Source organism: Asterias amurensis, chromosome 6 (assembly GCF_032118995.1).
Source record: "Asterias amurensis chromosome 6, ASM3211899v1".
Taxonomy (NCBI): Eukaryota; Metazoa; Echinodermata; class Asteroidea; order Forcipulatida; family Asteriidae; genus Asterias; species Asterias amurensis.
This window is the reverse complement of record NC_092653.1, coordinates 16849428-16867317: the sequence shown is the minus strand read 5'-3', so window position 1 is coordinate 16867317 and position 17890 is coordinate 16849428. Positions and strand designations below refer to the sequence as shown.

The following is a 17890-nucleotide window of genomic DNA, read 5'->3' as shown; positions in this document are numbered from 1 at the left end:
CTTTACTCATGAACCACATCAGAGTCCGACAACAGCTAACTAAAGCGCAGTTGTCAATGTTTTTCAACCTCATAATAAACAGGTTAGTCTCATTTTTCTCAGAAAAATGAACCATTTGTGCTATCCCAGTGACGCCCTGATCATGGAGGTAGGATACCTCCCATGGAGGTAGGATACCTCCATGCCCTGACATGTCACAATACAAGTTGAGGCTCAAGTGTACTTTTGACGTGGACTGCTGGAATTGGAATGAATCTGGTTTTGTGTGAATTTTATTTAAACCTTTTTCGCTGTGTGAAACTGAAGGAAGTGAATCAAATGGTTTAATTAATCATTAATTAATTAAGTCTTTAAATTGAAGCTTTTTTCTGTTTTTGGCAGTTCATATTTTACTAATTTTATTTTCTACTATAACTTTGGCCACGGTGAAAATGCTATACTCGGGGAAACTTTCTGTATCCTTCCACCACTTTTCAAATTTTTTTTTTACAAGAAGGGAATATCTCAGTCTCACAATAAAAAAACTATTTTTTTTACCATAAAATTATAACAAAAGTGGTGGCAGGATACAGAAACATTTCCCCAACACATTCATCAACCGCTTCTCCTGGGTTGTCATGGTTGTGTGGCTTCTGAAGTTCTGGACTTGGTGCAAGGGAGTTTTTTTTTTTTGCGTTTCTGAGGATCTCTGCAGTTAGTTCAATATAACTTTAATAGATGTTAAATTTGCATCGGGGATAAAGAATAATATTTTTTGGTTTTTACCCATACACCAATGTGTGTTAGCACTGTATACTCGGTACTTTCCCGAGTCCTGTGAAAAAACAAAAAAATCACAGGCATTTTACTCGGGTGGGATAATAACTATATAACAATAATAACAATAATAACTTGTTTGAAATTGTTTGTGTAAAGTTTTTATTATTCTACATCCATGGTCTGTTTTATAATCATAATTAGAAAGCTCACATGACTCTGCCAGGTCATACATGTACATGTAGTTGCGAGCGTCGGGAGGATGGAGGCTGCTAAACTATTTTATAATATCGGTTATTCAATCCAGTGTTTTACATCTTTTTTATTATGGTTGGATACTAATTTTTTGTGTGTATCATTTCTCACTTCTTTTTGTATCATCTACATGTATGATCTTGCAGGTTATGACTTCCTGCTAGTGTTTTGAAACGAAAGTTTCATGTTCACCGACATCGATGTGAAAAATCTGAAAGTGACAGGATTAAAAGACAATGGCAGGCACAAGTGAACAGCACCCTCTGAGCAACGGGTTGGAGAACGTCCTGCAGGGTTTAATCCCTGGCCTGTCCACAATGGACGATCCTGTCCTCCCTCAAAGCGGGCGGGGCCAGGAGGGGGTGATCATCGAAATGCCGTTTGTGAACGCCGACCAGGAGAATAGTAATGAACCACGGAATCCCAATGAGGCGGGGCTGGGACAGGGTGGTATCGGAGTCGGGGATGACGGTGACCGGCCAGAAGGGGGCGGGGCTGAGGGTCACTTCAGAGCTATCAGGCCACTTCTGGAACGGACTTTGCCCTTCATCATCATCTTGCTGGTCAAGATTTTATATGACCACAGACTAGGTATGCAATTCTTGTTCACTTTGTTTTGAAGATTTTTTAAGTGGGGGGCCTATAGTATGAACATTTAATAATCCATTTTGAGATATGGTGAACACATTTGTATGACACTATTGGGGTTGAGTAAATTTGTCTGTTAAACTCAAACCAAACAGTGCACTCCGATAGTGTCTGCCATACCTCAAAAAGGCTTATTGAATGAAATTGATGCGTGGTGGTCGAGCAGGTATGCACAACGGACTCAAGCTCTGTTGTTTCTGATCAGCAGAGTGTGGGTTCGATTCCCGGTCGTGACACTTGTGTCCTTTCACAAGACACTTTAATACCATTATTGCTGTCTCCTTCAGATGAAACATAAAGCCGTAGGTCTTGAGTGTTGTGTAATGCAAAGAAGAAAAAAAACAGTGCACGTATCGCAAAGAGAAAGGGCTCACCCCAGTGTTCCTTGTTTGATAGCAGATCTGTGTTACATCACCTTGGTAAACTGTTACACCAGTGCTGTAAAGGAATAGGTCTCAAACATGTACTTTCATGAGCGCTTTAATACCTAGGGGTGTGATGAACTTTCTGTCTTGCTTTCTAGCACAACCTTTATGATTGAAGATTGAGTCTCACTGCCAGACACACTGTGGCATACCCCTTCTCTTTGCGATAAGTGTGTTCTGGGGTCCTTCATGTGTGTTAGTTTTTATAACAACACATTGGACCTACAAACATACGTCCCATCTGAAGGACAAAGCAATGGTTAAGTTTTTTTGCTTTGTCACGACCTGGACTCAAACCCACACTCTGCTGATTAGATGCAGCAGGTTCAGTGCTCTTAGCTGCTTGGCCACGCACTTCAACTTCCATAAAACGCTATATAAGAACAATTTGTTTATATTATGAGTCATCACACAAGCGCGAGTGGAATACGGAAAAATATAGCGCTTCTGCGTCCCACATACAACAAGGCCGAAGGCCGAGTTGATTATGGGACGCAGGCGCGCTATATTTTCCGTATTTCCACGAGCGCGTGTGATAACATATTTATCTTCAAGCAAACTTGGCGCGTGACATAGAACACACAAGACGCATGGTAGTGATATTAGCCGTGCAATGTAGGTTTTTATCACCACTCCATTCTGCGTATCTAATTGGAGGATTAGCGCGTACTTGAAGATAAGATTTGTTATTATTTAATGTGGTTTATGGGTTAAACTTGACACAGGTGCATTGGTCCTCATCGGAATGGGAGGAGCTTTCTTTCATTTCAACGGCAAAGTGAAGGAACAGATTGCCCAAAGGGTAAGTCACACTGAATGACCTTGACAGGTCGAGCAAGATTTTTGTAATTTTTTTATGGATTTCTAGCTTGTTCTGATGAGTTTAAAAAGTGTCTCATACTTCAAATAGCGTAGCTTCACATACCTTGCAGGGAAATAAAATGTGCGCTTTGATATGGCCCTTGTAGGGGTTTTCTAAAATGGTTTATAAGAACTGAGTATTCACAGGACTCCGGAAGTACTGAGTATTGGACAGTGCTAACACACATCGGTGTATGGGCAAAAAGACAAAATTGATATTCTTTATCCCCGATGCAAATTTAACATCTATTAACATCTAGTACATGCTGCCAAAACCTATGATTTGAACTGCCTCTAGCTACTGGGCAATCTCGATAGTCTAGTTGGTAAGACACTGCTCTAGAATTGCAAGCAGGCCTGATACTTCACGGAGGCAATGAAGGCGATTGCCTCCGTTGCCCCTGGTCTTTGCCTTAGTGCCCTTGAAATGCTACAGTAGAAATTTACAATCCCCTTATAGGGTGCCCTTTACCTAGGAGAAAATGCTGTGGTGCCCTTGCCCTTTCATAAATGAAGCATACAGGTATGTGCAAGGGTCATGGGTTCGAATCCCACCTTAGTAATATGCCTGTGATATATTTTCACAGGAGTCGGAAGAAGTGATGAGTATACAGTGCTAACATTATTATTATTATTATTGTTATTCTTGTTGCCTCACTACACCTGGAGTATGGTTCAATAATAATCATTCTTTATTCTCGTAGAGTGTCATGGCCGAGTGGTTAAGAGCATCAAATTCCAGTTCTGGTGCTGATTCACCGGAGTGTGGGTTTGAAGACCGGTCGTGACACTTGTGTCCTTGAGCAAGATACTTCACTATAATTGCTTCTCTTCACCCAGGGGTATAAATGGGAACCTGCGAGGGTAGAGGTTGATGTTGTGTATGAAAAAGCCACAAGCCCCTCACAGGCACCTCAGGGCTGTATACTCCCCATCAGTGAGCTGAGAAATATTACATGGATGTTATTGGCCCTATGACCAGTGCACTAATGTAAAGAGCATTGATGCGGTTATTGTGAAATGCGCTATATAAGAATTTGTTATTATTATTGTTCGTTTTATTTCCCACAGGACCGACGGAGCTTCCAGTCTTTGTTAGTTATGATTGTTCTGCTCCCTGCCAATGTTGCGTTAGTGTTCTATGTCTTTGCCGAGCAACAGCTGCCCAAAAGGTAAGTTAACATTATCAAGACCCAGAATCGTGGTTCTGCTCACCGTTAGCAAAGAATCGGCGCTTATTGAAGCAGGGAATTCTGGCTTACATGTATGTCAAGCATTTTTCAAGGGGTAAGCTTGTGCGCTTGCAGACTCAACATTAGCATTCTTCGCTCCCACAGCTAGCGCAGATATCTTCAGCGCTTTCAGATTAAGCAGAGAATGGTGATTGTAAGCACGTAAATTGGCAGTAAGCAGATAGCCTTGAAAATGGGCCCAGTACATTTAGGCCTACATGCACGATTTAAGGGAAAGTAGACCTAAACGATTTGTGATCACTCTTAAAAAAAATTGCAATAAACTTGCGGTTAAAAGCCCTTCAGTAGCATTCTGTAGTATAAAGCATTTAGGAAAACATTTCTCTTTGAACTAATGTGGTTACTGTTTGTTAAAAGATATCAGTTTTTATGGCCCCAAATTTGAATCTGGGATACTTCACTGTCAGTAACTTATTGGTAAGTCTTCACTGGTAAGTGTTTTAACCAGCATTTAGCCCGCGGATCACTGTTTAAGAAAAACTCTGCAAAGTCTTCCCACACCCTCCCCTAGCTCTCAGTTTTGTGAAGTAACGATGAATTCGGTTTTGCATTTAGCTCAACCGATTATATCATTAGATACTTACATTTTTTCTCTCATTTTTCTTGCAGTTTAATCTTTATAAAACCAAACTTTGAAAAACTTGACTTCTGGACGCTTCTTTGGATCATCGGCATCACAGATTTTGTCATCAAATATATCACCATGACAACCAAATGTTGGATTATCCTCCTGCCAAGATGCTGTCTCAGCTTGAAACGAAGGGTGAGTGAGAGATGCAGATTTTCATTTTTCTTAATAGGGTTTCGGTACCTTTTGTACATCAAGTTTTCGGCCATGACATGAATCCCTACCCACACTGCGGAAGGCGCACCAATTGCACAGCTTAAAAGTGTTTGGGTACTTTGTTGTACAACACACAACTTAAGCGGGCACAGATTTACATAAAACTTACACAGTTTAAAGGTAAGAATAGTAGAAAGCTTCCCTTAACATATTACTCATTGAGGATCTGCAGTTTTTGAGAAATTAGTAAAACAATTTCTCGAAAATAATGTTCATCTCATTGAGATGTTCGTCTCATCCAGATCCTGAATGCATGTACAGCGGATTTACCGAACTCTCCTGAAAGCACTGCTCTGTGATTTGTTTTTCTTTATTTCTTCAAAAACTTGGTGACTAATGAGGCTGAAACTTCTACAGGTAAACTATATACATTACAGGGCTTCATGTCATGGGCAAAAACTTGATCTACAATAGGTATCAAAACCCTTAAAACATAGACCTTTTCACCAATACCAATTATGCAAGTGCTAACTGTTGAATGAGGTGCATGCTGGTCTAGCTAGCGATCAAACTACATTGCTAGCTAGAACATCATGCACATTATTCCACGCTTAAAGAGTATTTGCGATTAGGTCTAAGGTCGCATTATTTTCTTTGAACCAATCAGAATTGCTAAACTTTCCAAATTATTTATAAATGGAAAATTCAATTTTTCATCTTGTCTGTGTCAGGGTCGAGTGTTCCTGTGTGTTGAGAGTACATCTCAGCTTTATCGATTCCTTACACCTGTCCCTATATGGATGGCCTTCCTGTCGGAGGATAGCAGTGCACATTGGTTGTTCAGCTACTCGTTGACGTTCATTTATATCATGGTTAAGGTAATAATAATAATAATAATAATATTCGGTTTTTATATAGCGCTTTATACACCATGTCTCAAAGCGCTTCCAACATTATTACCCTGGGCCATTTCTTACCTTAAACAATCTCAGCTCCCTGGGGATACAGCCTGTGCTGCCAAATATGTAGCACACTAAGCTCAACCAACCACAAGAACCATTTCTGCCCTCACAGGTATGTTACCAATTCATGAACAAGGCGCAGCACACTTAAGGACACAATCATCTCGGCAGGCCTCGGCCGGAATTCAAATTAATTTCTCTGTATAAGCAAACCTTTCATTTCATTTGATTTGTTTGTTTTGTCTGTTTGTTCGCTTTTACTACAGGCATACATGACGTATTCAAAAGTACGCGAATGCTACGCAACAATGAAAAATGTCTTCAAAGATTCGGTAAGTTGATTAATTGGGGTTAGCTGAGATCTTCATGTGTTTTATGGAGGGTCTAGTAGTACAGTCACTAAGCCCTTTTCATGTTTCATGTTACGGAGTCAATTCCATGGAAATAATACCCCAGAAAGTGCCCCACGCACCGCCATCCTATGCTGGGTTCTCCCCAGGATTGTTCGAAACTGTTGGGCATTCTGGATCAAAAATAAGTTATGTTTGGCTGCGAAGGACGCTGAATTAACAAGGTCTTTAGAATGTTTTGTACTTCTTTGTGTTTATCTTGGTTCTAAGTGCCCCAATGTGCAATCTGTATAAATGGTTTTATCTTGATGACTTGTGTGAAATTAAAAATTGTATTAATTTTGTTTATCCCATTCATTAATTTCCTTTTTTTTCTTCAAAAAGCATTACAGTAATGGAACAACCTTTAAACGTTTCTTTTGTAAATTTTCAATTCCTGTCTTGTTCCTAAGGCTCCATTTTGCTAGGGTCAAATTGTAAGCAATGCTCAATGGTTGTGACTATGCATTCATACTAATTCATTTAACACCAGTTCAGCTTGATTGCATTACACATATATTATTTTGTTAATTTACTTACCTTATTTAGTTAATTTACTTAATACATGTACATGTAGGTACATGTAGTGGCCTTCGTTTGTGTGTTTTGCTGGTGATTTATATACATGTATGTCTCTTTGAATCTTGTAATATAGCTTCCAATGGCAATATATTTGGTATTTGCTAACAGTATATTTTTGATATATAATCTATTTGTGTTTGTAACTATTTTTGTATAAATTGTAAATTTCACTGTAATTTGGCCATTGGCCACTAGTGTAAAAACATTTTAAGACATGAACTAGCATTCCCGTGAGGCTACACGCCAGCACACCAACACACATATTTTTTAACACTTCTTAAAGACACTGGACACTATTAGTAATAATTCTCAAAGACCCGTCTTCTCACTTGGTGTATCTCAACATGCATAAAATAACTTGTGAAAACTTCAGTTCAATCGGTCATCGAAGTTGCAAGATAATAATCTAATTCTGAGGTCTCGGAAACAAATTAGTGGAAAACTATATCTTTCTCAAAAACTACGCTACTTCAGAAGGAACTGTCTCTTACAATGTTTTATACTATCAACAGCTCCGAATTACTTGTTACCAAGAGAGGTTTTATGCTAATAATTATTTTGAGTAATTTACTAATAGTTGCCACTGCCTTTAATATGTCTATACTAAACATTTAAACATGACCTTGTGATCTCCTCACAACCCTTCAGAATGGATAACCTGTATAGTGTACTTCTAAATGGGGTTTTGTTGATATGCTTTTAATCATTCTCTTTAACCACAGCTTTACGGCAGTCGGCCATCCATGGATCAGATGAACAATGTCGGAGAGGCATGCCCCATATGCCAAGATAGTTTCACCAATCCTGTTGAGCTGCACTGCAAGGTATAAGTTGATTCCGGTGTTATAGCCACTATGGGCGGTGCCGGGCGGGCCTGCCCAGGACGCACAATTTTGGCCCAGCAGCACTCTGAGCAAAAAACATTGTGCCGTCCAGCGCAGATTTCAAAGTATTGTCCACTGTGCATTGATCTGAAACACAGTTAATGATGAGGAGTATCTATTGTCACAGAGATTGAACACAGTCAAAATGCAATTCAACCTTATTGTATGGCCCCATAGCATGAGCAATTTGGAAACCTGGCATCATGCCTGAAGCTTGCACTTCAGCAATAATGACCCCATAATCAAACATGAATAATTGTGTTGATCCACTCAACAGCCCACCACTAAAATTGGTCTAGCTACAACCCTGCTTGGTTCCACATCTTGGCGGAACGGTTCAGCGAATCGGACTTGAGCTCTGGGCTGATTTTGTGCTCACTAATGTGAGCTTACAATTCAAAAACAAAAGCATGTGTTTCTGTTTCTTTTTAACCTTCCTGATACTTACTTAAAAATAGCGGTGCACCAAATTAACAAGATTAGCAATTTGTGGGTTTATGGTGACGGTTAAACAGCAGTCCTGGTATTTTATCTTTGAAAGAGCAAGGCCATTTTCATTTTGCAAAGGGCACTTCCTCGGGAAAATCTTAAAGTAAATTTGGAAATTTTTGAAGGGGCTCCAAGGACAAGAAAAGGGCAATGGAGCCAGGCCTATATCATTCGTTTTTAAAGGCAAGACAACGGTATTTGTTTTTCCTTGGTAAAGGGCACTCTGTGCTGTCAGGAAATTGTAAGTGTCTGCTGGAGCATTTCAAGGGCATCAAGGCAATGAGCAGGGGGCATGAAGGCAACCGCCCTCGGTGCCTCCGTGAATTATCAGGCCTGGGATGATGGCCTCTGTGAAGTTCCAGGCCGGATACAGAAATGAATGGCCTTTCCTTTTTTTTACTATTTTTTTTTTATTCTTGCAGCATATTTTCTGTGAGGAGTGTGTGGCCATGTGGTTTGACAGAGAGAAGACGTGCCCCATGTGTCGAGCCAAAGTGTCGGACAGTCCTTGGTGGAGAGATGGCTCTACGTCTATCATCATCCAGTGGTTCTAAGATAAAGTATGTAATTCTGTTCTCTTCAATGATTGAAAAGTCAGAGTGCGTTAAAGGCACTGGACACCTTTGGTAATTTGTCAAAGGCCAGTATTCTCATTTGGTGTATCCCAATATGCATAACCTAACACATCTTTGGCTGAATTAGTCATCGAAGATGCAAGAGAAAAATGATCCAAGATGCAAGAGAATAATTAAAGAAAAACACCCTTGTTGCACAACCTGGGTGCTTTCAGATGCCTTAAAAAGCATCCGGCCGAAGTCATTTAATATTTGATTGAGAAATTGTGTCTTTGCTCAGTACCAAGTTAGTTTGTATGCTCACAAATATTTTGAGTAATAATTACCTATAGTGTCCAGTGCCTTTAAAGTATTTAAAAAAAATATATATAATTAAAGTTTGGGTACATTTATTTATTTTAATTTTGGTGATATTATCCTCTGTCATGTAATAAAAGTAACAATAATCGTGGCTTCTTTTTAGGGTGCATATATATCCATCACTCAATATAAGGCATGGAAAGAGTTGTGTAAGCAGAAAAACCAGCAATATACCGTTTTTCTTAATCATAGACCCCCTTGCATATAACGTCACAGAGGCCAAATAGCGCCCTCACACAGGCTGAGAGTTGTACGCGCTGCGCGGTGTTTACAGCATGAGTGAGATTGGAAATTATGGTACAATATACATGTATATTGTATATAACGATGGTCATTTCCCTTTGAAATTGTTTTGCCAACAATGCTTAAATTTTTCTTTTCTTAGAGTAAAACCAGTCGGTTTTGATTAGAGCCAAAGTGTTTGAGATTAGTGAAGTTATTTCACAGTTTTTGTTCAGTAATATCGTGACTCCATTGACTGCATCATAAAGGTATTTTTATTTTAATTTTAATAAATACGAGTCTCTGAATGTAGACTCTTGGACAATTTACCATTGTTGTCAGCGAGCTTTGAACTTGTTACTAGTGGCAGCGTTGATCGCATCAAGCGTCACGATCATTAACAATTTGTTTGGTTAAAAGTTTTCATGGTGAAAGATTCTATCTCATTTGGCTTTCTTGTTACACGAAACCGATCCATGTTGGTAAATACGAGTCTCTGAATGTAGACTCTTGGACAATTTACCATTGTTGTCCGCGAGCTTTGAACTTGTTGCTAGTGGCAGCGTTGATCGCATCAAGCGTCACGATCATTAACATATTGCTTGGTTAAAAGTTTCAATGGTAAAAGATTCTATCTCATTTGGCTTTTCTCATTACACGAAACCGATCCATGTTGACCAATTATAGGTCAAGAGGCGGAGTTTAATGATGTCAGTTAAAGGCATAAGTTTCAGAAGCAGCTGGATTCAAACAACTTTGCATAAATGGTTATACAGACAATGTTGGTATTTACAGAGGCAGGGAACAGCTATTCTGGCCTGATACTTTACAGGGGCAATTGCCTCTTTGGCCTTGGTCCTACTCATTGCCTTGGTGCCCCTCGAAATATTCCTGTGCAAAATATACTTTGCAGGCCTGGATTTTTATCTGTAAAAGGGCACTTCCATTGGAAAATCTTACAGTCAATGGGAAACTTATGAAAGGGCACTAAGGCCAAGACATGGGCCAACAGAGGCCATGGTCTCCGTGGCCTGCGTGTTAATCCAGGCCTGCAATGTTCTTTATAGAGGTGCCCTTTACTGAAGGGGAAGATGCCTTGGTGCCTTTTCCCTTTCATTTGAATGACTGTCTGATTTCTTGTTTTACTCCAAAAGGGACAAGGAAGGGCGACAATATATTTGTTTTTAAATGAAACTGAAGTATACATCATAGCAGTTGAATGAGCAAGAAGCCTTTATTGTATTAAAACAAACATTTGTATAATTATTTTCCTTTAATTCATCTGGGCCCTGGTTGCGTAAAGCCTGTAAGCACAAAAAACTCACTAAGCACAGAATAGTATTGCTTAGCAGAATCAGGTTACCAGACCAAATTACATTAAGTTTGCATTGTTATGGTTGGTGCTCCACTCAAGTTTTGCTTAGCAAAGAAATTTGTCGAGCAGTATTTTCTGTTCTTTAAAAAAGCTTTATGAAATAGATTCAGATAGGCCTATGCAAAATAATCTAATTCACTGAACAATGCTAAATATTTTTTTTCTTTCTAAGCAGTCATTAAAAACAAAAATCTTATCTTTCCAATAAAACACTGAATTCTGCTTTGTTGTTATGAACAGTATCATATATGTATGTTTTTTTTCTAAGAATTGTACATCATACAAACACATAATGAAGATTCATTGGTTTAAAAAAACAAAATTCTAAGCAGTCATTAAAAAATATCTGACCTTTCCGATAAAACACTAAGTTCTGCTTTGCTGTTATGAATGGTACAATACATGTTTTTTATTCTAGCGTTATACATCATACAAAAAATATAATGAAGATTTGTTGGTTTAGAATTTACTAAACGCTTTTGTCCACACTGATGGAAAACGTGGAAACGAAAACGAAATTGTAAAAGAAGTTTAGGAGCTGTGCAGTTAGCCTAAAAATGTCTTTGCTTATATGCTTACTTCCTGGCTTCCATTTTGGGATCATAATAAACGCACAGGAGTTTACTCCCAAAATATTGGAAAAAGAAGGAAATTCTGCAGGCCACCCAACACAGCACCATTTTAAGCTCTTCCATTAACTTTGATATTATATTTAAACCAGTAAAAGGAACATTACAGACTTAGTAAGAAAAAACTTTTCTAGGATCACAGATTTACATAAAACTTACACAGTCTAATGATGATGATAGTAGGAAACATCCCTTGAAATATATCTGTATGAAGTCTTATTATTTGATGAGAAATAATTTTAAAATGTCAAGCAGTAATCGTTTTTTTTTTTTTACACTATTTTTTCGTGACCCAGATGGACGATTTTAAACTTCTACCGGTATATGGTGGATTATATAAAGTGCTTACATGTATACTGCTATGTACTGAATTTTGTAATGTTCCTTTAACATTGCTCGGATCATGACCTTTTCCCACGTTATTTATTGTAAAATATCACAGTATTTATGAACAAACAAAACAATATTATTTTATGATCTAAAGTCTTAACATTAAAAAGCAAAAGCTTTAAAAACGATTTGAACTATTTTTGTATGTTAAGCGCATTTATCATTTTTTTTTTTTTGGGGGGGGGAATGCACTATAGAATAGCTGGTAATTATTATCATTATTATTAATATTTACAATGTGCTGCTTATTGAACTTTCTGATTGCTGTGCAAAATGATGCGGTTGTAAATGTCACATGTTTCAATCGGCAAAGCCATCAAAAAAACTAGTAAAAATAATGTTTAAGCAAATGATTATGGTCACTGGGAGCAACACAGGTTTGTTTGTCTTTCTGATATAAGTTAAAATTAAATCTAGAGATAACAATTTGCCACGCTGTAAGAGGATCATATGTAGGCACCATACAAAATTGCCTTGAATTGATAATCGGCTAGCGCTTGACCGAAGCAGAAGATGTCCCAATCCGATTCAGACTGCTCTCTGTTTTTACAAAGTTTTGCATATATTTGTTCATTTGCACAAAGGATTTTGATAGGGAGCTTGCCATTTCCTAGAATGAGTTACCAAATGTAAAGTTATATAAGGATGAATTGGCAATATAACTATATTGTATTCCGTATTGATAACGGGAGTACAGCCCTTCCATTGGAACTCGAAAATTACATGCTGAGTAAAGCAAGTACAGAGCTACCCCATTTTGTCAGAGAAACGGGCCGAAAGTCTAAAAAGAGATCGATGTAAGACATGTTATATTCAAAACTCAAATGAAGTTGTCTGAGATTTATGATTTAAAAAACAACTGACACTCCAAAACCCAGTGATGCTCATATTAAACATGCATACTGTCCTGCTCATCTGGAAAAAGAATGAAACAAATTGATTATTTAAAAGAGGTCATGCCTGTTTTACTGAAAGCACTCATGTTTGTAGCTGTCCATGGAATGTTAATGCTTGACTGAATCTAAACATCTGAGTGAGTAGCAACGGGTTTTTAAAAAGGCATTAATTATTGTATTGTTTTTCGTATTTCATGGGACAGCTTGCAAACTGAGTACCTTGATTAAAAATAGAAATAACTCCTCTAAGAAATGATCAAATTTTGTTCATTCTTTTTTTCTTGTTAAATTTAATAAATGATTTACTGAACTTTTTGAGTGTCATTTGTTTGTTTTGAAAAACATCACCGATCCTGATCAACTTCTTTTTGACTTCTGCCTTTGAAACTATGAAATGGAAACAAATAAGCCCTCAACTCACCCAGAAATGATCTTATATAAAACTTTTTTTTCTTTTTTGGAGTTGCGCTGTTTTGCCATGAAAGGCCATTGTAGGTTATAGCGTTAGTCACGTTTGATGGCACATGTATCAAAGGGAGCTGGAGAATGGGTTAAACCAGGTTTGGCCTTGAGGTTCAGTGGCGGTGAGTTGTCCGGTTTCTTGAACTCAAACCGATGCATGAAGTAACAGAAGAAGACGAAAATCTCCATCTTGGCCAGATGCTCGCCGATGCAGCTTCGCCGACCTAGATCATCAATGCATAAAATATAAATCATATGGTTAAAAAAAACTCTTTGGAATTAATTTCTTCATTATCCACATGGCACATCATTTTCTCCAACTGCCTTTAGCTACCGGGCAATCTTGGTGGTCTAGTAGCAAAGACACTGCTGTAGAGTTGCAAAGGTCGTTGGTTCGAATCCCACCGAGTAATGTGCTTGTGAATTTTTTTCACAGAGCTTGGGGAAGTACTGAGTATGACAATGTGACCTGTGACATCACATGTTTACAAAAGAGCCACAGAGCTTGGACTTCCTGCAGGCATGATTTGTACACAGCTCAATGGAAGAAAATATAAAATCTTATATTTTATGGAGATTGCACTGTCTAATTCTTATCAACTTTTGATATGATTAAAGGAGGCACCTCTCAAAACTTGTCCAGTTTTTACTTTCATAACTCTTGGTTTTATGTGGAAGTTATGACACAAAATGTCAACTTTCCCATAGGACCAGTGTAGTACAGTGCCTGCCAGAATACTTAAAGAATGTACAAGGTCACACTTATTGTAAACAAGGTTCACATGGTCTATAGTGCTAACACACATCGGTGTATATGGGAAAAACCAAAATTAATATTCTCTATCTCTGATGCAAATTTCCATCTATTAAATCGTTGCGGTACCCGCTGCTAACCGCTGCTAATAAATATAGGATTCAAACTGCCTCTAGCTACCGGGCATTTTCGGTGGTCTAGTTGGTAAGACAATGCTTCTGAATTGAAAGGTCGTGGGCTTGAATCCCACCCGAGTAATATGCCTGTGATTTTTTTCCACAGAGCTCAAGAAAAATACTGGGTATACAGTGCTAACACACACATCGGTGTAAATGACTTAAACCAAAATGAATATTCCATATTCATGTTTTATGTTATAAACACCATGTAAAGGGCTCTTTCCTCGAGCCCACCTGCATATTGTGTTGGGCATCAGTTTCTCCGAACAAATTACAATGCGCAATGTGTGATGATGGCATTATGATAACACACAAGTTCCTATAAATAGTGTCAACATACTGTCAATGAGAAATGCCATCTTGTTTAGTTTGTGAAAACTTAGCTCACTAACCAGTACTGAATGGTATCAACTCCTCGGGTTTCACAGCCTTTCCTTCGGCGTTCAGAAACCTCTCAGGTTTGAACTCTAGTGGCTCAGGCCAAACACTCGGGTCCCGAAAGATGTTCCACAGATTAGGGATCAGGAGAGTGCCTTTAGGTATGTTGAAACCAGAGATCTTGGTGTCTTCGCTGGCACAGTGAGGGGGTCCAATGGCTGCAATGGAGGCCAAGCGCTGAACCTCTAATACGACAGCATAGGTGAAGTTTAGCCCGGGCTTGTCGGCCAGTCGAGGCAACCGGTTGCGACCAACTGTGGCGTCGATCTCTGCGTGGACACGCTTCTGGATGTCTGGGTTAGCCATCATGTACAAGATGCTCCACTGAAGTGTCGTGGCTGTTGTCTCCGTGCCGGCTGCAAACAGATTCACTATGGTCCCAATCATGTTGCATTCGTTGAGATGCCAATGCTTTGTTGATTTGTTAACCCCATCAGTGACCCTCTCTTCTGGTGAGCCTTGGATCTCCAGTAGGTACGCATCAGTTAAATCTTTCACATTGTCAGCATCAAAATTCTCACGATGATTATCGATGATGTTCTTTAGAAACTGTGTGAGTTTTCCAAAATTGTTTTCTATTTCACCCAGTCCAGAGAAAGGAACATGACGAAAGTGGGGCGAGTAAAATGTCATTTTCAAGAACCCTGCTGGCCCAAGGAGTTGAACGTTGCGACTCAGAAGGGAGAGCAATTCTGTGAATCTGCGGTCAGAGTACTCATAGCGTTGTCCTAAGACCACGGCGCAGACAACGTTGGACACGGCATTGCTGAGGAAGGTCTTTGGGTTGAAAGCCTTCCCATCAAACTTGACCATCTCATCCATCAACGCTTTAGCCTCGGTGCCGATCTGATCCTCGAAGCTTGACCTTCCGACCCCAAAACTCCTTAGAACAGTCAAGCAGAAACGTCGAAGCTCCACCCATCTCTCCCCTGATGCAGTAGCTACCCCTGTATATGAGGAAAATACAGTTTAACTCCACTCCACTGGTTAAAGAGCTGATCTAAAAATCTGGTAATAAGAGCCATCTACTTTGTACTCCAAAAATTGTCAGTTAACATATGAATGTCTCGCCTCTACCTTCCTCAACCTAAAAAAGCATTCTTTCAATCTAAATGTAGGATCCCCATCTTCTTCAACCCCTTCAAAATCAACCTTTTATTCTGAATGTTTTATCCCGTGTCATGTCATGGCCGAGCGGCTAAGAGCACCGGATTCAAGCTCTGGTGTTTGATCAGCAGAGTGTGGGTTCGAATCCCGGTTGTGACACTTGCTGCGTAAATTTGGGGAGGTAGTGCTTTCTGCTCTATCAGCCAGGCTTTGGATTGATGATACCAAAGCCTACATCCGTATGGACTGTAAAAGGGGCAACCCTGTTTCAGCCCTAGGAGTAGGTGGCAATGGCCTCTGGAAAAAAATAATTGTAGCCCACACCTTGAAGTGGTCTTCAGGCCTTGTGTGTCTGGTGACTTGCATTTAAAACAGCACTACCTTCATCAATCTTCAAAACTTTACTGTAAATTTGAATGTAAGATCCCTACTAAATCCTCCAAAATGAACCTGTTAATCCAAATATCTAATCCTTACATTGTTCAATCCTCCCAAATCAACATGTTGATTCAATTGTAGGATCACTACCTATATCACTCTATTAGTCTGAATGTTTGATCCCTATCTTCCTAAACCCTCCAGAATGAACCTGTTAATCTGGGTGTCTGATCCCTTCCCTTCTCAATCCTGGTAATCTGATTCTAATGCCTACTTTCTTAAATCCTCTAAAAATCAGCTTATTATTCTGAATGCTGATCCCCACCTTCCTCAATCCCCCAAAAATCAACCTGCTGATATGGATGTCTGATCCCTACCTTTTTCAATTCCATAAAATAAACATCTTTAATAATCAGAATGTCTGATTCCTACTTCTTGTGAATCTGTCTGAACCTAATTCCCAAATCCTCTCAAATCAAGATGTTAATCTGGGTGTCTGATCGCTTCCTTTCTCAATCCTGTTAATCTGATTCTGGTACCTACCTTCTTCAATCCTCTAAAAACAACCTTTAAATATGAATGCTGATCCCTACCTCCTTCTCAACCCTCTCAAAATCAACCTGCTGATACGGATGTCTGATCCCTACTTCTCTCTAATCAAATAAAATAAACATCTTAATCAGAATGTCTGATTCCTCCATCTGTAAATCTGAATGTCTCAACCTAATTCCCAAATCCTCTAAAATCAACCTGTTAATCTTGGTGTCTGATCCCTATAACCTTCCTTAATCATCTAGAGTCAACCTGTGAATAATGGTTTTCTGATCTCTTCCAGGTTCAATCCTACAAAATTTTATGAGAAAGTTTTATGAGAACAAGATCAAAAGTTTTATGAGAACAAGATCATTTTCATTGCAAACGCTTAAGAGCTCCCCCCCCCCCCACCACCACCATCTACACGTACCCTCCTCTTCACTACCGAAACGGGGGGGGGGGGGGGGTGGACTAATTTTGAGACCGGCAAACAAAACTAATGTCACTTTCCTGGAACTTTATCTACCTAAGCAGCATGAAATTGTGCAGCATTTAAATCGTCAACGTAATTTTTTAATGTTTTACCTTCACTCTTTAAGAAGTCATTAAGAAGTAACTTGGGTCGGTCGCTCAGCTTCGGGTTGACAAATGCCTCTCTCACAGACGCGTAGTCGTTCAGGACAACAATAGTCTTGTTGAAAATCTTCAAGTGGAAAACCGTTCCGTACTTCTCGGCAAGCCTGGCGAAGATACGGTAGGGTTCCGTGCCCCGTCGTAACGCCTCCCATACAACAGCCATGACCGACCCGATGATGGGCACTCGGAGAGGCCCGGGTGGTAGGTTTCTCGGCTTCCTTGTCAGCCAGACAAGTACGAGGAGGACAAACACACCGAGGAGTGCTGTCTGGATGTCCAACAAGGAGCTCACAAGAAAGGACATGCTTATTTACGGTGGTTCCCGAAGAGGAAAGCAGGAGTGGTCCGAAGTTTTATTGCGGTCTCGACTAAAAACTGAAAACGGAGCCAGTCGGTACACAATTGGCGGACGTGTATTTGTTGACTACACCCTCCAAACGCAAATAATGACTTGCATATACCAAATCCCTGTGCACGTCAAAAGATTGAAGGTCGAACTTTATTTACTGTTTGTACTTAAATATAAAAAAGGAGCAACAAAGGACTTGTGAGGCTCGTATTCAAACCAGGGACCCAAATCCTTCGAGCTGTTTTAAAGGGAAGGTACACGTTTAGTAATATTGTCAAAGACCAGTCTTCTCACTTGGTTCATCTCAACATGAGCAAT

General features: G+C 39.4%; 2 protein-coding genes across 3 annotated transcripts; one reads left to right on the top strand and one right to left on the bottom strand.

The window, feature by feature from the left end:
- On the top strand, positions 1–15273 carry LOC139938389 (RING finger and transmembrane domain-containing protein 2-like). Of its 2 annotated transcripts, XM_071933866.1 has the most exons (10): positions 1–82; positions 1158–1602; positions 2810–2886; positions 4017–4117; positions 4808–4961; positions 5714–5860; positions 6211–6276; positions 7638–7739; positions 8711–8848; positions 15157–15273. In XM_071933866.1, exons 2-9 carry the CDS (start codon positions 1248–1250, stop codon positions 8840–8842), a joined length of 1134 nt encoding a protein of 377 aa, XP_071789967.1. In that variant the 5' UTR covers positions 1–82; positions 1158–1247; the 3' UTR covers positions 8843–8848; positions 15157–15273. The 2 variants fall into 2 exon arrangements, with proteins under 2 accessions (XP_071789967.1, XP_071789966.1); XM_071933865.1 differs by lacking the exon at positions 15157–15273 and having other exon boundaries at positions 8711–11186.
- Positions 9929–17648, bottom strand: LOC139938388 (cytochrome P450 2U1-like). The gene is made up of 3 exons (XM_071933864.1): positions 17173–17648; positions 14523–15515; positions 9929–13421 (listed from the first exon to the last, which is right to left on the bottom strand). The coding sequence occupies exons 1-3, from the start codon at positions 17525–17527 to the stop codon at positions 13240–13242; spliced, it is 1530 nt and encodes a 509-aa protein (XP_071789965.1). The 5' UTR covers positions 17528–17648; the 3' UTR covers positions 9929–13239.
- Positions 17649–17890: the final 242 nt, after the last annotated feature.